The sequence below is a fragment of the Oratosquilla oratoria genome, chromosome 5 (genome assembly GCF_046742065.1).
Source record: "Oratosquilla oratoria isolate Oo_2021 chromosome 5, ASM4674206v1, whole genome shotgun sequence".
Classification (NCBI taxonomy): Eukaryota; Metazoa; Arthropoda; class Malacostraca; order Stomatopoda; family Squillidae; genus Oratosquilla; species Oratosquilla oratoria.
In genome coordinates, this window is record NC_134781.1 from 3686481 (window position 1) to 3711480 (window position 25000).

Consider the following 25000-nt stretch of genomic DNA (forward strand, 5'->3'; position numbering starts at 1 on the left):
TACATGTACACAGGTGTGCGTATACATATGAAAACACATATCACATGTGTGCATGTTTATTTCATCTCCACTCGTGCGAGAAGGCAATGTCTGCGTGTGTGTTTATTTTCATGCAAATGAAAGAGGTCTATCCGTGTAGAAATTATTACACAATTTACACTAATGAGCAAATTTCCTCATGTGCTTGTTTTCGTTGTGTTTCTGTGCGAGTTTAGCGTGTTTGTGGACTCGCAGGTTTTGCGTTTTTTTTATATATATTTTTACATTGTTGGGTTTATTTTTAGATCGTTGTATTTATTTCCGTACATGTCAACAAGTGTTTCAGGATTCACATGTCGTCAGTCCGAATGTCGTTTGGATTTGTTTTTTCAATCACGTTTCGAGGGATGTGTGGTGGTTGTGGTGGTAGTGGTATCGTCTGGTGGTGGTGGTTAGTGGTCTCGTTTCGTAGCAGGTGTCTGGTGGTGGTGGTGTCGTCTAGTGTCTGGTGATGGTGGTCATGGTGGTAGGTGGTGATTGGTGGTGGTGTCGGTAGATGGTGGTGATGGTAGGTGGTGATAGTGGTGTCGTTTGGTAGTTATGGTGGTAGATGGTGGTAGGCGATGGTGGTAGTGGTTGTGGTGGTCTAGATAATCTTTCATTTGGTCCAGAACCCTATTTCTTGTTCTTTTCCCCAGTTCCTCTACAGCTCCTAATAGGCCTTCATGTATTGGACATAAGTAGACCCTCAAGCCTTAGCCTCATTGTTCTATTACGTGTGTGTGTGTGTGTGTGTGTGTGTGTGTGTGTGTGTGTGTGTGTGTGTGTATTCACTTGGTCTTTGTATTCACTTGGTCTTTGGATCACGTGTTGGACTCGTGATCGACAGCTATTTCCCTCCTGGAAGAGAGCTCAGAGCTCGTAGGTCCGATCTATGGGTAATGCTATGACCTTGCACACACACACACCCCCAACTCCCCGCCCACGAGAGTTGGAGTAACACCCCTCAGCGCTGCGATACTGATATTATTTCAGCCCCGGGCGAGAGTCGAACCCGGACCTCCGTAGTGGCAGGCCAGAGCTCTAACCACAGCGCCATGAGAGGTGTGTGTGTGTGTGTGTGTTTGTGTGTGTGTGTGTGTGTGTGTGTGTGTGTGTGTGTGTGTGTGTGTGTGTGTACGTGTATGTGTACGTGTATGTGTACGTGTACGTGTATGTGTGTGTGGGGGGGTCTTATACATCTTGTCCCTTCGCTAGTCTGTGTTCCTTATGCATGATTCGTTGCTCTCAGGATCTTAGATCTTTCATGACTGTTATGAATTGGATGGAAAAGCTTGACCGTGTCCTGTTCAAGCCCCACGTCCATGTAGTCAATATGATTTGTATACAATTAGTAGTTGCCGAAGAGTCTGTCACAAGAAACATTATGTGAGGACGGAGCTTATATCGATACAACATTTTGCTTGTTTTAGCATTATCAAGTTCGTGTCATGTATCTTGTTATGACTCTTCGTTTGCTAGAGCTTTATCAAGTAGTTGATAAACCTCTATAAGCAAAATGTCGTACTAATAAAGGCGTCGTCTTCATATCTTCTCTTTTGAAAGATAGTTCCCCATCTAATGTATCATGCAGGAATCACAAGTTCTTATTTAGTCCGCTGGTCTATGGGCCACTTGGTCATCCATAACTTGTTGGTCCTGTGATCCAGCTCCGTCTATTCTATTGGTTCCATATCTGCACATCTTCATCAACACATCTCCTCCTCTCTTTTCAAGGTCGTCCAAGTGTCCGTCGTCTATGTATTCCATTATATTGAACATTTTTTCTGTCATCTATCCTCTGTCATCTATCTGGTTACATTTTTAATGTGGGGCTTTGTTTTGTTTTGTTCTCGTATTTCCCAGTTATGTTTTAGATCACAAATCCTGGAGAAAGAAAAATTGTGATGGAGAGTGTTGTTGTAGTTCAGTTTATGGAGCCATTTGTCGAGGCTTTTCCTTGGGGGATCCAGTCTTGCCAGGTGTTTTGCATGTCCCCCATTAAGGGGCTTAATGTCTCTCGCATTTTCGCATCCGTGCATTCCACTAACCCGTTTTCTTCGGGGTGAGAGGCTGCTAGTTTGAAAACGGCTGTACGGGCCGTGTGAACATCTCCTATCCTTGCCAGTAGTAAATAGAAAACGGACCCCCATGGAAAATGAACCCCTTCTATGGGAAATGGACCCCCCAACTCAAAATACTAGATTTTTCTTATCTGTAGACGGGTAATACATAAACATTTATTGATAAATGTTGTTTATCAAAACACCAAACATAGCCTAACCTAACCTATTCTAACCTAATCTAATGACAATGAGTTGCATATTTTAGTGGGACTTACGTTTTCTATTAATCAGGGGAAGGAACTGTGTGTGTGTGTGTGTGTGTGTGTGTGTGTGTGTGTGTGTGTGTGTGTGTGTGTGTGTGTGTGTGTGTGTGTGTGTGTGTGTGTGTGTGTGTGTGTGTGTATGTATGTGTTTGCGTGTGTGTGTGTGTGTGTGTGTGTGTGTGTGTGTGTGTGTGTGTGTGTGTGTGTGTATGTGTAGGCGTTTGACCAAGATAACCTACATCTACCATGTTCAAAAACTCCTATCAAATTTATTTCTTTATTATTTTTTCTTCAAAACTCCTTATTCTTTTTCCATGTTAGCACATGCATTCCACTAGCAATATTTGCCTAATGAAATATACTCCAGTTTGCACCAATTTGAAATGTCCATGTATTTCATCCATTTAACTCAGCCAGATGTCGTGTGCACACGAAAACACACACACGCGTACACAGACGTACATGAATCACGTAGGTGTTTACAAAGGGGGATATAGGTCTTGTGAGCCGCCTACATTTGAGATGCGGTTAGCCAACCGCAACTCGAACACGGCAACAGCATTTCTGAAAGCCCTGAAAGGTCAAAGGTCATTTCAGGTTACGTCTGAATAGCTTGCCCCACTCAGAAAGTTGTTGTTGTTGTTGTTGTTGTTGTTGTTGTTGTTGTTGTTTGTGGTCGTGATGGTAAACCCTGCCCTACAAATTCCCAGGCCACAACTGTCCGCCCCCATTTCCTCTGTTCCAACTGTTGGAGCAGATATGCAGCCGGCAGCTTCCGGGATCTGATATGCTGAAGGAATATAATTTTCCTCCAGCAATTCAAATGACAGTCTATGTAAATTTTTGAGAAAACAAAATTGATTGCCATAGTGATTTGACGGCGGAAAAAGTGCTGGAGTTCGGCGGTAATGACAATGAATTGAAGGTTGGAGGAAAAATAGCCCAGTGTGATCGCCTTTATACGGAACGTCCCCTCATGGGATCTGGAGAGAGAGGCTTCCGACTTCTTCAGAGAGGGTATGAAGCCATTTACTTCTACACCCACGTGCCATGGACCCTGGGCAACGTTGGCACGCCCAAGAAAGCGTGCCACAAAAGTACCTTGGGCCTCGAACTCGGGTACCTGAGTCCAAGATCGAATCCCAGTGCCTACCTGTTATTTCATGGATGCCTAGGTTTCATTTGTATTTACCAGTACCATAATCGTTCCTGCTGAAATGCATTGTCTACATGTATTTTTCCCCTATTTGGGGGGTGGGGTGGCCGAATCAAATCGCTCTCATCCTCTTCATAAACATTAAGATCTGTTCCCCTTTCCCATCTCTGCGCCTCGTGGATGAAGGGTCGATCTCGTCTCCCGGCACACTGTTGAAAACAACGGTGAGTTGTGCAGTGTTGAGCAAGATGGGGCTTCTCTCGCTGCAGAACCTGTTGAAAGTGAACCGGATTTGAGAGATGTTGTCTGCAAGTCCACCTTTAACCTTTAAAGGGTAACACCGTTTCCACAAAGCCGACTGCCCCCGAACTCTTTAACGTTTAAAGATTAACGGACGCGCTAACTCGCCCTGTTCACACAAGCGGTTTGAACCGCGCGGAAACCGTGGCGGTCCCTCATAGTCAAGAAAAAATTGCGCGGTTATGTGTGAATTCCTCCACTGACAAACAGTGTAATTAAAAAAACCGCGGTTGAAACTGCTAGTGTGAGCAGGTCCATAAAGGAAGAAGTATTATGTTGTCTACGTATGGTAAAGTTAAGGAAATGTAAGATGTGTTTTTCTGTCTCCTGTATGATGTAGGCTTGTTTCTGTAATCAGGCCTATTCTGTGCTGTTATTCTTTTAGTGCTAACTGGTGACCTGAACGTAGTCTTGTTAATGTGGTTAGTGTCTCTCTTGGGGATTTTTATTTTTTATTTTATTTTATTTATTTTATTTATTTATTTATTTATTTTGGAGGGGGGTTAATGTTTGAAAGGTTTGAAGGAGTTGGGATGTTGGTGGTTGGTCTTAGTTATTGTTTTGTGATTGTGTGTATGTGTGTGTTTGTGTGTGTGTGTGTGTGTGTGTGTGTGTGTGTGTGCGTATGTGCGTGTGTATGTGTGTGTGTGTGCGCGTGGTGAGGGATGCGAGTTCTAATCTCTTGAGCTTCACTAATTGGAAAACCCGCAGCCCCACAGTGGCTGACAACGGTCCTCGGACCCCACTACAGAACTCTCTGGAAAGAAAATTGACATATTGTCTATGTATTGGTGTGGCAGAAGGGGACGCTTGTCAGCTCTGCATGTGTGAAAATGTGTAAGAAATACAATTGAAGCTGAGAGAGAGAGAGAGAGAGAGAGAGAGAGAGAGAGAGAGAGAGAGAGAGAGAGAGAGAGAGAGAGAGAGAGAGAGAGAGAGAGATCATGGGCTCAGTCCAAAGATCGGGTGTCAGCCCTTCAGGGTTGCACTTTTTGATGGAGGTGAGAGAGTTAACGGTTTATGAAAACACACACACATACACACACACACACACACACACACACACACACACACACACACACACACACACACACACACACACACACGAGTGCGCGCTAGTTTGCGTGGGTATATACAAAAACAGGTTAATCATCAAATATGATAAAATATAATTCACATTAATTACTGTGGAGTAGGGTTAAATGCCCAATTTAATATTCATAATTATTTAATCGCACCGCAAGGACTACTATTACACAGGACGTGCGCACCCAGATCCCTGGGTCCGCTAGCGGAGGCCATTGCTTTCTTTGTAACCTAACATTTTATATTGGACAAATACATCAAAACTAGAAACCTAACATTGTATATAGGACAAATATATCAACTATTGACTTATTCAATGCAGTATAAGTTAATATAAACTTTTATAGTGAAATAAGAAACTATTTTTAAGCCACGGTTATGCTTTGAAATGCCAATTTTAGCCGGACTTAACAGGTATTATTGTATGAGGTTAGTGGACACCAGGGTTGGCAATTTTATATATATATATATATATATATATATATATATATATATATATATATATATATATATATATATATATGTATATATTAGTATAAATGGGCAGTAAGTTTTCTTGTAAACATGTTCGATTGAAGACCAGAGCTAATTCAATATCCACTATCTTCTTAGTGATTTTCTCAATTTTTCTAATCGTTTGTTTGATTCTTGAGGGGAGGTCAAACACAATACTTCCGAGATCCATGATGTTATTGTAACACAAAATATAAATACAAGCTTTCGGTTGAGTCATCCAACCATCTTCAGGTAAGTGAGATTACATATACAGAACAGGAGTTTAAATACAAGTAAAAAGGGGGGAACTAGGAGAGTTAGGAGTCAGGTACTGGACGGAGGTGAGGTCTTCGTATCAACAGGACGTCGCTGGACAGCTGGTCACGGTAGTCGGACGTTTGGGCCTTGTTGCCACGCAGCCTCGCTGTGTAGTTGTAAGGTACTAATTGTGTCTGTCTGTATATTAATGATAGGAGTGTATTGTGTAATGTAGACTCTTTCTAAGATGTGTAGTTTCTTGGTGTTGTTACATTGTTTAAGTATTTTTGTGTTGTTGACTAAATCTTGTCTGCTTGGAGTTTTGTTGTGTGTTTGTGTCATGTGTTTGCGTATGCTTCCTTCGCGGGCGTGCATTGTGAGTCTCCTGCTCACAGAGGTAGTGGTAACACCAATGTAAGAAGCATTGGGAAGAAGTTTGCAACCTTCGTCAGGGCAGGAGAATTGGTATACCACATTTGTCTGTTTAAGGAGAGAGTTGTTTTTAGTCATGTTATTTTTCATGATAAGGTTAGAGACTTTTGTGTTTTTGTAGTATATGATGAGGGTCAATTTGTCGTGTGGGTTGGTGCATGTGACGTTACGTGCGAGGATGTCTTTGAGGACACGTTCGTCTGTTTTGTATGCTGGTGTCATTTGGTTTTTGTAATAAACTGTGTGTGTGGAATGTGTGTTGTTTTGTCCGTGTTGTGTTGTGTTGCGTGTGATGAAAAGTCTCGTCTCTTTGTCAATGAGAAAGTTGGGAAAACCGTTGTTAATGAGGATTTGTTTAACGCGCATTATTTCAGAGTGAAAATTTTCCCAGGAAGAGCAGTTTTTATATGCGCGTCGGAGGTATGCCCGAATGACACTGAGTTTGTACCTCTGGGGGCACTCGCTCGCTGCATTCAGGCATCTTCCGGTGTCAGTGTTTTTCCTGTAAACAGTGGTCGTGTATTTGTTATGTTGAGTGTGGATGAAGACGTCAAGGAAGGGAATTTTGTTGTGTATATTAAGTTCATATGTGAAGTGTAGTACGGAGGCTGCTTCCATGGCTAGCTGTAGGTCTTTCAGGTGGGACTCATTCCTAACTTCAGTAAAAATGTCGTCGACGTATCTACAGTAGGAAAAGGGTCTTTGGACGGGGTCTTGTAAGGCGTTTTTTTATAAATCACACATGTAGAATTCGGCAAAGGTACACCCTAAAGGTGAACCCATTGCGACTCCTTCCACTTGTAGATATAGCTGGCCGGATGGGCTTCGAAAGGGTGCTTCAGTTGTACAGGCTAGGAGAAGAAGCTTCAGTATTTCTTCATGTGTGATTTAGAAAACAAAGCCTTACAAGACCCCGTCCTAAGACCCTTTTCCTACTGTAGATACGTCGACGACATTTTTACTGAAGTTAGGAATGAGTCCCACCTGAAAGACCTACAGCTAGCCATGGAAGCAGCCTCCGTACTACACTTCACATATGAACTTAATATACACAACAAAATTCCCTTCCTTGACGTCTTCATCCACACTCAACATAACAAATACACGACCACTGTTTACAGGAAAAACACTGACACCGGAAGATGCCTGAATGCAGCGAGCGAGTGCCCCCAGAGGTACAAACTCAGTGTCATTCGGGCATACCTCCGACGCGCATATAAAAAACTGCTCTTCCTGGGAAAATTTTCACTCTGAAATAATGCGCGTTAAACAAATCCTCATTAACAACGGTTTTCCCAACTTTCTCATTGACAAAGAGACGAGACTTTTCATCACACGCAACACAACACAACACGGACAAAACAACACACATTCCACACACACAGTTTATTACAAAAACCAAATGACACCAGCATACAAAACAGACGAACGTGTCCTCAAAGACATCCTCGCACGTAACGTCACATGCACCAACCCACACGACAAATTGACCCTCATCATATACTACAAAAACACAAAAGTCTCTAACCTTATCATGAAAAATAACATGACTAAAAACAACTCTCTCCTTAAACAGACAAATGTGGTATACCAATTCTCCTGCCCTGAAGAAGGTTGCAAACTTCTTCCCAATGCTTCTTACATTGGTGTTACCACTACCTCTGTGAGCAGGAGACTCACAATGCACGCCCGCGAAGGAAGCATACGCAAACACATGACACAAACACACAACAAAACTCCAAGCAGACAAGATTTAGTCAACAACACAAAAATACTTAAACAATGTAACAACACCAAGAAACTACACATCTTAGAAAGAGTCTACATTACACAATACACTCCTATCATTAATATACAGACAGACACAATTAGTACCTTACAACTACACAGCGAGGCTGCGTGGCAACAAGGCCCAAACGTCCGACTACCGTGACCAGCTGTCCAGCGACGTCCTGTTGATACGAAGACCTCACCTCCGTCCAGTACCTGACTCCTAACTCTCCTGGTTCCCCCCTTTTTACTTGTATTTAAACTCCTGTTCTGTATATCTTCCCGGAGACGAATTAGATATACTAGATGTAGACACAGCCAATAATGAGAAATTAAAAGACAGTCCCTAATCGGATCCCTCCGCTGGGACTTTAAAAAAAAAAAAAAAAAAATTTAATCTCACTTACATGATGATGGTTGGATGACTCAACCGAAAGCTTGTATTTATATTTTGTGTTACAATAACATCATGGATCTCGGAAGTATTGTGTTTGACCTCCCCTCAAGAATCAAACAAACGATTAGAAAAATTGAGAAAATCACTAAGAAGATAGTGGATATTGAATTAGCTCTGGTCTTCAATCGAATATATATATATATATATATATATATATATATATATATATATATATATATATATATATATATATATATATATATATATAAAAAATCTATTTTTTTTTATTTAAATGAGATTTATTTGATTTAAATAGATTTTTTTTTATAGATTTTAAATATTGTGAAATTGCTATCTGATATGCGATCTGATTGCTAAAGGACATTTTTAGCATATCAATATAAGGAGCCGTAGTATATAGACTTGCCACATGTATACAAGGGACGGTATAAGCTTACATGTAGTATACATCACTGTGCAGCCCACAACAAGTTTCAACAAGATTCTTGTTGAAACTTGTTCTAGGTAAGCAGCTTCTCACTGAGTCAGTTGCTGCTTTGGAATCAACCAGGAAGGCTGCCTTTTGGACCTGGCAGAGTGGTTCCTTCAGGCAGAAAAAATTATTCTGTCTGGAATTATTTTGAAAAACTACCAATAACTTCTGGCAAAGAGTACCGAGCTAAATGCAAAGACTGCAGCCAGGAACTACAGGGGATTGTGTCAAGATTAAAATCTCACAGAGATAAATGCCAAGGTCAGCCACAGCATACAGAAGAAATTGATGACCCAGGTAAATAATTTTACTTATATTGCGTCCATTTCTCCCTTTTCATACGCAACTATATAAATTTGGTGAACAGTGGAGAGCATGTGCAATAAAAATGTGAAGGCCTAAAGAGATGATACTTCAACTTCATTACTTCTAAATTTAGGTAATGACTATATCACTATAATATACTGTATCCACTCAACTTTGGGGCCTAGATGATTGTTATTCATTTCATTCAACATTGTGTAATATATTTCATAGGTTCCATTGGAATTCAGCCCACATGGGATTCAGCCCAAAGGAATTTAGCCTAACCTAACCCAACTAACCCATTATTTTTAGTGAATTTAAAAGTGGACTGAATCCTGTGTGGGCTGAATTCCAAGCCCACCTATTTCATATCCTGTTAATTATTTCCAAATAATTTAGTGGCTTGTGTGAATATGATCATTATCTAAATAAATAACTACTGTACTCAAAAGTAGCCTAAATCACACTGTATTAATTCATTTATTTATTCATTTATAAATTATGCAATATACTAAATTTTTCTGTTTCCATTTCAGGATCTGTATCAACAGCTTCAATCCCTTCATCATCGGCTCCACTTGAATTATCTGCAAACCTGACTCCACCATTAAACAGGTCACTATCAGACTCCTCCGCAGGCTTTACTTCTGCTAAATCATTTTCATCTAAAAGAAAGTCATCAACATCTCTGGACAGATTTATCATAAAAACTTCAGCCTCTCAAAAGGAAAATCTCGACAAAGAAGTTGCAAGAATTATATTTGCTACAAATTCACCATTTCGTCTTGTTCAGCATCCTCAGTTTCTCAAGATGGTTCAGAACCTGAGGCCAGGTTATATTCCTCCATCCAGAAAAGATATTGCTGATAAGTACTTGGATCTTGTGTATGAAAAGGAATATAAAAAGTGTGTAGATGACCTGAATAATGAAACTGTATGTCTTTCAATTGATGGGTGGTCTAACATCCATAATGAGCCCATAATATGTGTCACTCTAACAACATCCACTGGTCACATTTATTTGACACAATAGACACATCAAGGAAACCTCACACTGCTGAATATATTCTACAACTTGTACAAAATTCGATCAAGAAGGCTGAACAAGATTTTGGTTGTCACATTGGAAGTGTTGTGACAGATAATGCAGCAAATGTCACCAAGATGAGAAAACTCTTGGAGGAATCGAGTGAACCTGAGCATACCGTCCTCACATACGGCTTATACCGTTCCTTGTATACTTGTGGCAAGTCTATATAACACTGCTCCTTATATTGATATGCTAAAAATGTCCTTTAGCAATCAGATCGCATATCAGATAGCAATCCCACAATATTTAAAATCTATAAAAAAATATATTTAAATCAAATAAATCTGATTTAAATAAAAAAAAGATATATTTTTTATATTTTTAAAAAAAAAAAAAAAAAAAAAAAAAAAAATCGCCAACCCTGGTGTCCACTAACCTCATACAATAATACCTGTTAAGTCCGGCTAAAATTGGCATTTCAAAGCATAACAGTGCCTTAAAAATAGTTTCTTATTTCATTATAAAAGTTTATATTAACTTATACTGCATTGAATAAGTCAATAGTTGATATATTTGTCCAATATAAAATGTTAGGTTACAAAAAAAAAAAAGCAATGGCCTCCGCTAGCGGAACCAGGGATCTGGGTGCGCACGTCCTGTGTAATAGTAGTCCTTGTCGCACCGTAAATGAAGTTGTAAATAAATTGTCATTATTATCGTTGGTACTAAGATTATCAACATATTTCTTATAGTCTATCTTTTGCTTATGATTTGTTGTCTGTGATACTGATTCTATTGAGTCTTCTACTACTATTACTATTACTTTTTTTTTTTTTTTTTTAATTATAAACGACCTTCGTCCTCGTGAAACTGTGTTGTGAAATCAGTCAGGATTTGTCTCCCACAGACACAGTTCATTGGTTTTGCTATCGCCGTGACTGTGGTCGACTGCCCTCTTATATTTTATATTATCTAACTTCAATGAAGCCTAATACAAAAGTTCATTTATCCTACATTCTATTACAGTCTGCTCAAAATTGACTTTCTGTATGTGTGCTGAATTATGGTGTGGGAACCTGGTACCTCTCAGGCATAGGAGAGCTGATCTTAAGAATGAGAATAACACAATACTACTCTTTGGCTGTTGTTTCTTTTCTGCCATCATCTCTGTCAGAGAAGCGTAGAATGCCTTTGCCCTTGGACCCATCCCGCCTGAAGTCGTGAAAGTTATCGGAGTGAATGGGTCCTGGTCCACATTCTGTACACGCTCCTCGTACATCTTGATTGTCTCATTCTTATTTCGGGAGTGGGATGCCTCAATAGTTAGGTTATTGTAACAGTGGGCCATTGGATCAAATATTCATGTCAGAGAAGGCCAATTGTCCCCGTGTCCGGAAACCTCTTGCGCTGACATCCACTCGTGCTTCTTCTGATGTTTTGGAGGTGCGGTACCTGAAGTTCTTCCCTCCTAGGGTGAGTACTGCTGGATCAATGGTCACATCCTTGCAAGCCTCCCGAATTATTTGGGCAGTGAGATCCCTTAAGCAGATGAATCCATTCTGCTTGCATACTATAGCATGCTTTGGATCAAAGTGTGTGCCATAAGAACATCTGTTAGGTAACCCATCCAATGGACATCCATACACTTACTATTACTACAACTACTGCTACTAGTACTACTACTATTGCTGCTGCTACTACTACTACTTCTACTACTACTAATACGGCTACTACTACGGCTACTACAGTACCACCACTACTTCTACTGCAGTACTACTACAATACTACTACTTCAGCTACACTAATTCTACTACTACTACTACCACTACTACTACTACTACTACTACTACTACTACTACTACTACTACTACTACTACTAATACTAATACTACTACTACTGCTAGTACTACTACAACCAATCTTAACCTACGTCATCATAACGAAGGTGATGTATAAGAAAAGAATAAAATGAAAGAAGAGGATGTGGAGAGGATCAAGAGAGAGAATGAGAAGACGAAGAAATTGTAAGAGGATACACAAGAAAAGAGGAAAAAGAGAAGTAAAAGAGGAAGAGGAGAGGAGAGAAGTAAAGAGGAAGAAGAGGAGGTTGTAAGGAAAGAGGAAAAGTGAAGTAAAAGAAGAAGACAAAGAGGAAGAGGGGAGAAGTAAAGAAGAAAAAGAGTGTAAGGGAAGAGGAAAAAGAGTAAGAGAAAGAAACGAAGAGGAAGAGGAAGCGAACATAAGGGAAGAGGATTACAATAGTATAAGAAATAGAAGTAAAAGCTAAAATGTAAAGGAAACAAAAGAACATCTGCGACGAAAGCGAGCGAAAGAGCGTAACGCGAAATTAAGTGACAGCAAACCAATTAAAGTAAGAGTGAAGCTTAGTCGCCAACAGAGAGAGAGAGAGAGAGAGAGAGAGAGAGAGAGAGAGAGAGAGAGAGAGAGAGAGGGAGGGAGGGAGAGAGAGAGAGAGAGATGGGGGAAGAGAGATATGAGAGAGAAAGATGGGAAAAAGAGTAGGAGAGAGATGGAGGAAGGGAGGGAGTAATAGACAAAGAGAGAGGGAGAGAGAGAGAGTGAGTGAGGGAGAGGGAGGAAAAGAGAAAGGAAAGAGAGAGAGGGGAGGGGGTGAGAGGATGTAGAGGAAGAGAGAGGAGAGAGAGAGAGAGAGAGAGAGAGAGAGAGAGAGAGAGAGAGAGAAAGAGAGAGGTGGCTGGAGAGAAGAGTAAGATAAAGCGATTTTCGGGATTACTGTAAACGATCAACTAGACTGGAAGAGGAGATTAAAAAAAAAAGCGAAATATAAACGAAACAAAAAATGGAGACAGAATATGTCGCCACTTGAGAGGAGGAAGACACAAAGAGGGGAAAGGAAGATGGAAGAAACAAAGAAAATAAATAAAAAATGGGAGAATGGACAACAAGGGGATGAGAGGGGGAGACAGAAGAGGTGCAAAGCGAAAGGAGAGAAAGGAAATTAAATGAAAATATGAAACAAAACATATGATGATAAATAAATGGAGTCATGGATGCATATGCATAGATATATACATATATATATATATATAATATACTGTATATATATATATTATATATATATATATGCATATGTGTATGTGTGTGTATATATATATATATATATATATAAATATATATATATATAAATATATATGTGTGTGGGTGTGTGTGTGTGTGTGTGTGTGTGTGTGTGTGATATATGTATGTGTGTGTATATATAATATACATATAATATATATATATGTATGTATATATATATATATATATATATATATATATATATATATATATATATACATAATATTTACTGATGAATAATGTAGGATCACATTTGTCGATCATGTGAAAATCACAGATGGAGCAGAAAAGGCTAGAGACAGGGAATCTATATATTTCGACTGTCTAAAAAAAGAATTCTGAAAAGAGAAAGCATTCTTTTTTTAGACAAAAATTGGTTGTAGTATTAGTTTCAAATCTCTCTCCTGTACTGACCAATCTGTATATAAAACCCCCAGACATGGTCTGGTTTAGATACGTTGATGAAATTTTTACTCTTTGGGAAGAAAATTGGGTTTAGTTTGATAGCTTTCTTGTTGAATTAAATTCTTTAGCTCCCAACATTAATTTCAAAGTGGAATGGGAAGAAAAAGGTAACCTACCCTTTTTAGATATTCTAATTGTTCGTGACGGGGATAAGCTTGCCTTTACCATCTATAGAAAAGAGACCCATTCTGGTCGTTATCTTCATTTCTTAAGCAGTCAGTCAAAGTCAAAAGTAGCATCGCCTCAGACTTATTTCCTCGAGCTTTCAGGGTTTCTAGCCTTCAGTTTCTAGATGGAGAATTAAATCTGATTAAATCTCAACTTAGCAAATTAGTTTACCCGGATTGGTTCTTGGTTAAAGCCCTTAGCCGAGCGAGAGCCAATTTTTTCAACACCGCCCCCATTTCTCCTAAATTTTCATTGAATAAGAGCTTCATAGTCGTTCCCTTTTCGGAATAATTTAATCCTTCAACCAAGCTTCTTTCCAAGGACAAATTAAATTCCATTCATCATTATCCCAACACCATTAATAAAAAATTAGTAAATGTCCACCAAAGGTTGAAAGAAGAACATAACCCAGGTGTTTATTTGATGTCATGTAAAGGTTGTGACCTAGTTTACATTGGACAGACGGAGAGGGATTTGGATACTAGAATGATTGAACACAAACGCCCGATCAGATATAAACAAGAAAGCTCAGCGGTGTTTCAACATGTTAAACAATTCAGCCATTGTTTAGATTGGGACAAAGCTGAGCTCATATATAAGTCTAGATGTTGGTTCAGGAGAAAAATGGTTAAATCAACTCTCATTGAGTATCAACCCAATATGAACATTTCGAAGGGGCAATGGTCCCTGGACATAATAGCAGGATTATTTATCACAAGATTAGTCAAAAAACATTTTGCCTCCTCACCCCACATACCGAGTGAGCTGAGTAAGCAAGAGTGCTACTTGAGTAGCACTCTCTTCGTTCTGCTCTGTATCTACTGAGGAGGATTGCAGTTTGCAATCAAAATATATAAATTCCCTGTCTCTAACCTTTTCTGCTCGAATTGTGGTTTTCATGTGATATATAAATATATACGTATATATATATGTATATATATATATATATATATAATATATATACATATATATATATATATAGATATAGATATAATATACATATATATATATATATATATAGATAGATATAATATACATATATATATATATATATATATGTATATATATATATATATATGTATATATATATATATATATATATGTATATATATATATATATATATATATATATATATTATACACATATATGTTCATATATCTTTATATACATCCGCATGTGTTGTATTCATTATATGCCAACTTCTACTTACCACACAGAGAATAAAAATGTAGTATAAGTAAAATAGATAATGAATAGATAAGTGAAAATAAGTAAATAGATTAAGTACTACTTCTTGAATAACCTCGATCTCCGCCTTTTGACCCACACCCACACCCACACCCGCCCATCCGCCCAACAGGCCAACCCTCTCGCCCGCGAGCCTGGATGTGGTCAAGTACTGTGACACTTTGTTCTCTCCTCAACCTCACGTGTTTGCGTGTGTATGTGTGTGTGTTTGTGTGTGTGCGCGTGTGTGCGTGTGTGTGTGTGAGTGTGTGTGTGTGTGTGTGTGTGTGTGTGTGTGTGTGTGTGTGTGTTTATGTGTGTGTGTGTTCGCGCGCGTGTGTCATTCAGGAGGCCTCAGGTGTTGGGGGAGAAACCAGAACTAGGTAGTTCGAAGCCCGTAGAGAGTCATCGCGTGATGTCAATAAAATTATTCAGACTTAATTCCTTTATAGCTCGTGAAAGGATGTCATGCCTAGCCACCTCGTAGAGCCGACAACGGCTGAAATATTGAAGGATAGGAAGAGGAAGAGGAGGAGGATGAGAAGGAAGGGATGGAGAGGAGTGGAAGGAGAGGAGGAGGAGGAGGAGGAGGAAGGAAAAGAGGAGGAGAAAGAGAAGGAAGAAGGGGAGTAGGAGAGGAGGAGGAAGGAAAGGAGGGAGGAGGAGGAGGAGGAAGACGAAGAAGGTATATTTGAAAAAAAAAAATGTGAAGGAGAATGAAGAAAAAAAAATCTAAACTTGTGAGATCGTGGTGATAAGACCATTCCCCTACCCTTTCACCACAACCACCACTATCACCATCACCAGCACTGCTATCCCCACCACCACCGTCATCATCACCACCCCTAGAGACGGAGAGAGAGAAAGGAAGATAATCTGAGAGAGAGAGAGAAAGAGAGAGAGAGGGAGAGACTCAGAGAAAGAGAATGAACGAGAGAGACAGAGAGAGAGAGAGAGAGGGAGAGACTCAGAGAAAGAGAGAGAACGAGAGAGAGAAGGAGAGAGGGAGACTCAGAGAGAGAGAACGAGAGAAAGAGCGAGAGAGAGAGAACGAGAGAGAGAGAGAGAGAGAGAGAGAGAGAGAGAGAGAGAGAGAGAGAGAGAGAGAGAAAGAGAATCAGAAAGAGGGAGAGAAAAAGAGCCTGGGAGGTAAGGGAGTGATTCGAGAGGGAGCTCCTTCTCTAGTTTTTAAGTCTTCGAAGACCTTGGAGGCCTCGATTTGGGGAGTCTGGCCGTGCCGTGGGGTTCCGAGGGAAGGAGGACTTCAAAGAGGACAGGAGAAGAGGGGCTGAGAGGAGAGAGGGAGAGGAGATAAAAGGAGGAGGGGGAGAGGAGAGAAGAGGAGGGAGGAGGAGAAGGAGGAGGAGAAGGAAGATTTTCATCTCTCCTAGGTCTGGGAGAGAGAGACAGAGAGAGAACGAGAGAGAGAGCTATTGTTTAGCCCATAAAGACCGAGATGTTTCATTAGATTGAATGAAATTTCTTGTCGGTATCCAGACCAAAATGAGTCGAGAGAGCCACAGCACCCCCCCCCCCCGACCCCGACCCCCCAAGAGGTTGATGATGGAGATGGATTGTCAATGGGAACGTGCTTTCCCCTACGTTCGTGTGTGTGCGCGCGTGCACGTGATTACGGACGTTCTTCTTTTTGTGTGAGAGATCGACGTTCATGTAGGCGTTCTTGGGAAAGTTCAACTTGAGCATGTGCGAATGGAAATGGTAACGAAACGAACGTATATGTATGTGTGTGTGTGTGTGTGTGTGTTTATGTATATGTGTTTGCATGTATGCGTGTGTATGTGTGTGTGTGTGTATGTGTGTGTGTGTGTGTGTGTGTGTGTGTGTGTGTGTGTGTTTGCATGTATATGTATGTATTTGTATATATGTATATATGTGTATCCATGTTAATGTATATATGTGTGCATGTATGTATATATATATATATATATATATATATATATATATATATATATATATATATTGAGACATTCTGACAGGTTGACGTAAGCGGAGTAGGAAACACAGGAGTAGTTTATTCCTGACTAGTTTCGCAGGTATGTTTTTTGAAAAAGCATACCTGCGAAACTAGTCAGGAATAAACTATTCCTTTGAAAAAGCATACCTGCGAAACTAGTCAGGAATAAACTCAAGACTAAGACTCCTGTGTTTCCTACTCCGCTTACGTCATACATATATATGTATATATATATATATATATATATATATATATGTATGTATGTATGTATGTATGTATGTATGTATGTATGTATGTGTGGATGTGAATTATGGGACAATCCGCAAGGGTACCAATCTCCAGTCCACATTGTATTTCCAATTGTAGGAAGAACCCTATCCAACTAAACAGGCGTACCAATTTTTCCGAAGTAAATCTGGATTATATTTTCATTTGAAAAAAGAAAATATTATTCAGATACACCCACCAACCCTTCCTAGGTCCAGTCGAAGAAAGAAAAAAATATGTAAGCAGCATACCAATCTTTCCAAGCTCTAATCTTCATTATATCTCCAACTGAAGAAAGAAAACATACCCAAGCAAGCATACCAACACTTCCGAGCTGTACCGTCCTCCGTAGAATATTTTTGTGTCATAATGTGACATGTCGTCGCTTTATCTAAAATATTTTTTGTGAAAAATATCTCGGTAATTTATTCAAGACAAGATATTGTCGCCTTGGTGTTCGTAATTTCTTCGACCTTCTTCGGATTTTATTTTATTTCTCGAAAACATTTTTACTGGAATATCAGATATATAAAATCGTGGGTAAAGAAGAGAGAGAGAGAGAGAGAGAGAGAGAGAGAGATGTGACGAGTCTCTCTGTATCTCTAGTGTTTATTTGTTTGTATTTGCATAGTTTTACGTTAGCCTTTGTGTTTTTGCTGAACATGTACAGAAACTCTGTCTGTGTACATCAGCCAGACTCTTCTAGAATCCACGTGTACAAACCTCATGACACTTCAGAAAGTACTCACCACAAGAAAAAAACTCTAGTCCTTATGTCCACCTACCATAAGGCTGAAACTCCTATATACCTCTGTAGGCTGTGAACATTTTAATAGTAAAAACTAAGTCTTGGAGTACACTACCCCTGGCTAACTCCCCGTGACTCTCTTTCAGGTGGGCGTCGAATTGGGCGGCGCGGAGTCCCTCGGGCTCATGATCCGTGGAGGCGTGGAGTACGGCCTGGGAATCTTTGTCACGGGCGTGGATGAAGGATCAGCCGCCCACAAGACCGGGCTCAAGGTAGGCAACGTTTACGGGGAGAGGCACTCCCTTGCACTTGGGTCAGTGTGTTATTTAGACCAATGTGGCACTTGGATCCCTGTGCCTCTGGACTCTGTGTGGCACTTGGATCAGTGCGGCATTTTGATCCATGTGACACTTGGATCAGTGTGGTATTTGGCTCCGTGTGGCGCTTGGCTTGCTGTGGCACTTGTACTGGGGTGGCTAATGAGTGCGCAATTTAAAGACTTAAAGTTTATATTTGGATACACACAAAAAAATGACACAATCACAAATGCGTGCACCCTCAGCAAGGCCGTCTTCGATACTGACGCCACGCTCCAATTCGCGCCAAAACAAAGGCGCGCATCGCATCTGCGATATACAACACAACCAAATCTTATACCTAATATAAATACATAATAACATAATATAGATAATACAAAAAATAACAGGATCAGTGTGGCACATGGATCAATGAAGCAATTTGCTCCCTGTGGCTTTCGGATCAATGTGACACTTGGGTCAGCCTGGCATTTGGCTCCCAGTGGCACTTGGATCCCTGTGGCGCTTGGATCAATGGGGGCACTTTGCTCTATGTAGCACTTGGTTCCATGTAACATTTGGCTCCCAGTGGCACTTGTATCCCTGTGTCGCTTGGATCAATAGGGGTACTTTGCTCTATGTGGCACTTGGTTCCATGTGACATTTGGCACCCTGTTGCACTTGGATCAATGTGGCACTTCGATCAATGTGGCACTTGGTTCGCTGTGGCATTTTGCTTCTTGTGGCACTTGCATCAGTGTGACACTTTGCTCCATGTGGCAATTTGATCAATGTAGCACTTGGGTCAGTGTGACACTTTCACTTTACTCAGTGTGGCACTTGGTTCAAAGTGGCACTTGATCAAAATGGCACTTGGTTCCATGTGGCACATAGGTCATTGTGGCTCTTGGCTCATTGTGGCACTTAGATCATTGTGGTACTTGTGTTAATGTTGCACTTGGATCAATGTAGCACTTGGCTGCCTGTGGCATTTGGTTTCGTGAGACACTTGATTCTTCGTGTCACTTGGATCAACCTGGCACTTGACTCCCTGTGGCACTTGGCTCATCGTGGCATTTGTATCAGTGTGGCACTTGGATCAATATAGCACTTGGCTCATTGTGTCATTTGGATCAATGAAGCACTTGGATCAATGTGACATTTTGGTCCGTGTGGCACTTGGCTCCGTGTGGCACTTGGATCAGTCTGACACTTGGCTCCATGTGACAACTGGCTCTCTGTTGGGTTAGAGTTAAACTTGATTAAACCGTTAAGACAATATCTATTATTATTATTATTACTAATTTGTTCTTTTATTTATTTACCTATTTATTCATTTGTTTATTTTATTGTTTACTATCAGTATCAAGTTTGTCTGGGTTGTTTACTGGTGCAAGCCAAATTTGGTCAGGGTGGGAGCCTAAGTCTGGGATCTTTCCTGGGGGATGCCCAATTTGGTCCGGGTGGGAGCCCAATTTGTTCCGTTTTTTCGGGTGGACGTCCAATTTGGTCCGGGTTGGAGCTCAATTTGGTCCGGGTTCTTTCCGGGTGGGCGACCAATTTGGTCCGGGTGGGAGTCTAATTTGGTCCGGGATATTTACCTGTGGGAGTCCTAATTGGTCCGCGTCTTTTCCGGATGGACGACCAATTTGGTCCGGATTCCTTAGTGGGAATCTAATTTGGCCCGGGATCTTAATGAACGGATGCCAAATTTGGTCCAGGTTCTTTCCGGGTGGACGACGAATTTGGTCCGCGTCTTTTCCCTGTGAGAGGCCTAATGTGGTCCGCGTCCTTTCCAGGTGGGCGACCAGATTCTTGAGGTGAACGGCGAGTCCTTTCTGGCGGTGACCCACGACACGGCTGTCAACGTCCTCAAGTACTCGCGCTGCCTCGACATCTCCCTCCGTCGGGTCGCCAAGGTTCCTCACTCCTGCACCACTTACGACAGGTTGTGCTGGTCCCAGTCCCACAAGTAAGTTGAGCGTAGGTTCTCCTGTCGCGGACCTACTATTCAAGTCAGTCAATACTGTTGTAAGAGAGTGTAGATCCTCTTAGCGTGGAACTGTCAGTCAAGCCAGTCAAGTCAGTCAGAATATTATTATAAAGAGAATGCAGATCCTCCTGGTAGTCAACTAAGTCAGAATATTGTTGTAAACATTTCCTTTAGAGAAGGAAATAGGCAAGAACTGGTTAACCAATAGAGTGCTTAACGAATGGAATAGACTTAGTAACCATGTAGTGAGCGCTGAAACTATCGGTTGTTTTAAAAGAAAATGAGATAACTTTATGGATGGGGATGATAGTCAGTAATGGGCACGGAACTGCCTAGTGTAGGCCTTATGGTCTCTTGCAGTCTCCTCTATTCTTATGTTCTTATGGATGGTCATTCTCAGTCAAGTCAGTCAGAGTATTGTTGAATAGTGTTCCTTTCACCTGCTACCAGTCACATGTATTAAATGTCGTCATATCTCTTATGTTATCGTTTCTCCTAAGTCATCGCTTTATCTCTCTTTCTCCTTCTGCAGTGGGGAGAACCAGCGAGAAAACCTGGAGGCGACGCTGGCGATGATTGAGGAGAAGTCGCTCAGCGTGCTGAACGTCGGCGACCACGCGAGGCTCAAAGAAGTGGTCGCCGACTACGCCGCCGGGCGAATCCCTGTCGAACACCTCCTGTCGACCACACGCAAGCTTCTCAACTCGTCCGATAAGGTACGGACTGGAGTGACCTTTAGTTGACCTTAGTCTGACACTTAGGTTGACCTTGAGTTGGACCATATGTTGACCTTGAGTTGGACCTTAGTTTGACTTTGAGCCGGGCCTTAGATTGACCTTGAGTTGGATCTTAGGTTGACCTTGAGTTGAACCTTAGGTTGACCTTGAGTTGAACCTTAGGTTGACTTTGAGTCGGGCCCTAGGTTGACCTTGAGTCGAACCTTAGATTGACCTTGAGTTGGACCTTAGGTTGACCTTGAGTAGGACCTTAGGTTGATATTGAATCGGACCTTAGGTTGACCTTGAGTTGGACCTTAGGTTGATATTGAGTTGGATCTTTGGTTGACATTTTGTTGACCTTGAGCTGGATATTAGGTTGACCTTGAGTTGACCTTACGTTGACCTTGTGTAGTGGAAAATTGAGGGATGACCTTAAGTGGAGGAAAAGTAAAAAAAGTAAATGCTGCGCAGATCTGTTACGTAGTGGTGCCCCTAACTCGATGGTTACCCACTGGCCGAGAGGCCTGTAGCGTCGCAACTTTGGGCGAGAGGCCAGGAGTGGAGACGGTTTGAGGCTGCCTGGCGGCGGGGCAAGTTCGTAGTCAGGAGAGACCGCACGAACTCCCAGTAAGTTCTTCGTAAAGGGAGCACCGTCCTATTAACCTTTCGAATCATAATCGGTTTAGTAGGATTGGATAACTAAGTCATAAAAAGTGTTAAAACTCTTAATTAGGATCCAAAACCTTGTAATGTTACAGTAACTGGATATATAAAGTGATTTCTGTTTTTGAAGATATCTTTACACAATAGCTTTGTGGTGCTGTAAAGATACTTTTTGGGTCGGCGGTGTCAACGGGTAGACGCCCACGACAGGGGCAAACCGATACGCTTCTCATCCCTCATAAGGCATCTTTCCTCCTCCTCCTCCTCCTCCTCCTCCTCCTCCTCCTCCTCCTCCTTGTCCTCCTCCTCCTTGTCCTCCTCCTCGTTCTCCTCCTCTTCCTCCCATTCTTCCTCCTATTCTTCCTACTCCTCCTCCTCCTCTTCCTCCTCCTACTCTTTCTCCTATTGTTCCTATTCTTCTTCTTCCTCCTATTCTTCCCATTCCTTCTCCTATTCCTTCTATTACTCCTCCTGTTCCTCATATTCTTCCTACACCTCCTCCTCCTCCTCCTCCTCCACCTCCTCCTGCTCTTCTTACTCCTACTCTTACTTCTCCCCTACTCCTACTCCTCTTGCTCCTCCTCCCCTCCTCCTCCTCCTACTCCTACTCCTACTCCTCTTGCTCCTACTCACACTCCTCTTACTCCTGCTTTTACTTCTGCTTCTCCTCCTCCTCCTACTCCTCCTCTTCCTCCTCCTCCTCTTCCTCCTCCTCCTCTTCCTCCTCCTCTTCCTGTTCTTCCTTTTCCTTCTCTTCCTCTTCCAGCCCTATCCTGACGGATCTCTCTTACTGTTCAGCCTTCTCCCCCTCCTTCTCCTCCTCCTCCTCCTCCTCTTCTTCCTGTTCTTCCTTTTCCTTCACTTCTTTTTCCAGCCTTATCTTGATGGATCTCTTACTGTTCATCCTTCTCCCCCTCCTCCTCCTCCTCCTCCCCCTCCCCCTCCCCCTCCCCAGAAAACTCCTCCTCTTCCTCCTCTTCCTCCTCCTCCTCCTCCTCCTCCTCTTCCTCCTCCTCCTCTTCCTCCTCCTCCTCTTCCTCCTCCTCCTCTTCCTCCTCCTCCTCTTCCTCCTCCTCCTCCTCTTCCTCCTCCTCCTCCTCCTCTTCCTCCTCCTCCTCCTCCTCTTCCTCCTCCTCCTCCTCTTCCTCCTCCTCTTCCTTTTCCTCCTCCTTTTCCTCCTCCTCCTCGTCCTCCTCCTTTTTCTCCTCCTCTTCCTCCTCCTCCTCCTCCTGTGGATTGTCTCATCGGCGTACCCTCCCGAAGTTCACCACCTCCCGTGTCGCAGGTCCTTCGCTAAACAGCTCCTCTTTCTCAGCTTGACATTAATGTCAATAATTACAACATTAACGGATGATAATGATGAGAGTGATGATGATGATGATGATGATGATGTAGGTAATTGGATGACTATTAATAAGGAAAACAATAATTAATGATGATAATGATGAGGAAGGTGGTGATGATGATGATGATGATGATGATGATGATGATGATGATGATGATGACGATGTAGATAATTGGTTGACTATTAATAATGATGACAATAATTAATGATGATAATGATGAGGAAGGTGGTGATGATGACGATATAGATAATTAGTTGACTATTAATGATGACAGTAATTAATGATGATAATGATGATTTTGATAATGTGGATAATTGGTTGACTATTAATAATGACAATGATGAGAAACTGATGATGATGTAGATAATTGGACGACTATTAATAATGATAATAATTAATAATGATAATGATTATGATGATGATATAAGAAGAGAGCTGGGAGTTGTATCACTTTTGGAGATGGTGGAGAGAAGCAAGCTAAGATGGTATGGACATGTGCAAAGAATCAACTAGAACCAGTTACCGAGAAAATATCTGGAATATAGACCTCAAGGAAGAAGACCTGTGGGAAGACCAAGGAAGAGATGGGTTGAAGGAGTTGGGGAAGCACTGGCGGCGAGGCGAAGTAGCCTGACTGAAATTGAGAGAGAGAAGAGACCTTTACGAACCGACAAGAATGGAGGAAAATCGTTCATCGGGACTCAGTGGCTGACAGGCAGCCTACCAGGCGTCTGGTGAGAAGGTGAGAAGGTGAGAATAATGATGACATTAATTAATAATGACAATTAATGATGATGTAGATACTTGGATGACTAGTAATAATGATAACAATGATTGATGATGATGATGATGCCATTCTTTTGAAAAGGAGTGTAACCCTCGTGTTTGCTTAAGGTAGATCCGAACAATAAATGAGAATAAAGATCGTAGGGGTGGAAGTACTAAACTCCGTAAGCTGTGTACAAATGATAATAATGATAATAATAATAATGATGATGATGATGGTAATAGCAATTATAAAAAAGCATAATAATGATGTAATGATGATATTGATCATCATAATCATAATGGTAATAATAATAAAACTATATTAATAATAATAATAAAAATGATAATATTGTTTAACGTCAAAAACTCCCCTCTATCGGAAGTCTAGGACGGTGCCCCTCACAGAGGACTTTGTAGCGTGGAATTTAATGAACCATGACTTTGGTTCAACTTCGCCGGTGGCAGGACTCGAACCGCCATCCCCTCGACCTTCGCCGCAAGTAGCGACGCCCTAACCCGCTCAGCCAGCGAGCTTCGTCAATAATGATAATAATAGATGAAATGAGAATTAAAAAAAAAAAAGAAATGCGTAATAGTAATGAATATAGTTCAATTAAAATCATAAATGGATAATATAGATAAATAAAACGAAATTAATAAAGACATTTACCATATTCTTGAGGCAAGAAAGAACCACAAAGTAGTAGTATTCCAAGAAATCGACACAAGAGAGCTCTGTCTCTCAAAGCGACTCTCTGAGGCTCCGTAACTCTATTACATACTTAATGAAGCACACAGCAATACAAGCTTCAGTTTTACCCGCCTCTCGTCACGTAGCCGACTATTTTCGTTTCAACTGTTTTCGCCCAATTTCACAATGTTTCGCTCTCTATCGTTTTAAAAGGACTCTGCGGGATGCACGTGTGTCAAGTGTATAATCATAATTATCTTCACTTAATATTTCTCTGAACGCTTACAAATGGTGCAATATGATATTCCTGCAGTGGATTCGTGTGGATTCGTGTATGTGGAATATTAGCATGTCTTTGTGGAGAGACAGTGGTGGTGGTGGATATGGTGCTGGAGGAGGTGGTTGTGGTGGTGGCGATGTTCCCTGTCCAGCGGTTACTCACGCCCTGACTAGAACCGTTAGACAATTAGTGTTGGATTTATGTGTATATATGAATATATATAT

At 41.2% G+C, this 25000-nt stretch overlaps 1 protein-coding gene across 1 annotated transcript in view; it reads left to right on the forward strand.

The window, feature by feature from the left end:
- Nucleotides 1–25000, forward strand: part of LOC143025313 (uncharacterized) — a 402756-nt gene that overhangs the window by 340024 nt on the left and 37732 nt on the right. The window contains exons 8-10 of the mRNA XM_076184786.1: nucleotides 18167–18292; nucleotides 20116–20288; nucleotides 20842–21025. Of these exons, the coding sequence (XP_076040901.1) occupies nucleotides 18167–18292; nucleotides 20116–20288; nucleotides 20842–21025 (483 nt within the window). The remainder of the gene's footprint in view (nucleotides 1–18166; nucleotides 18293–20115; nucleotides 20289–20841; nucleotides 21026–25000) is intronic.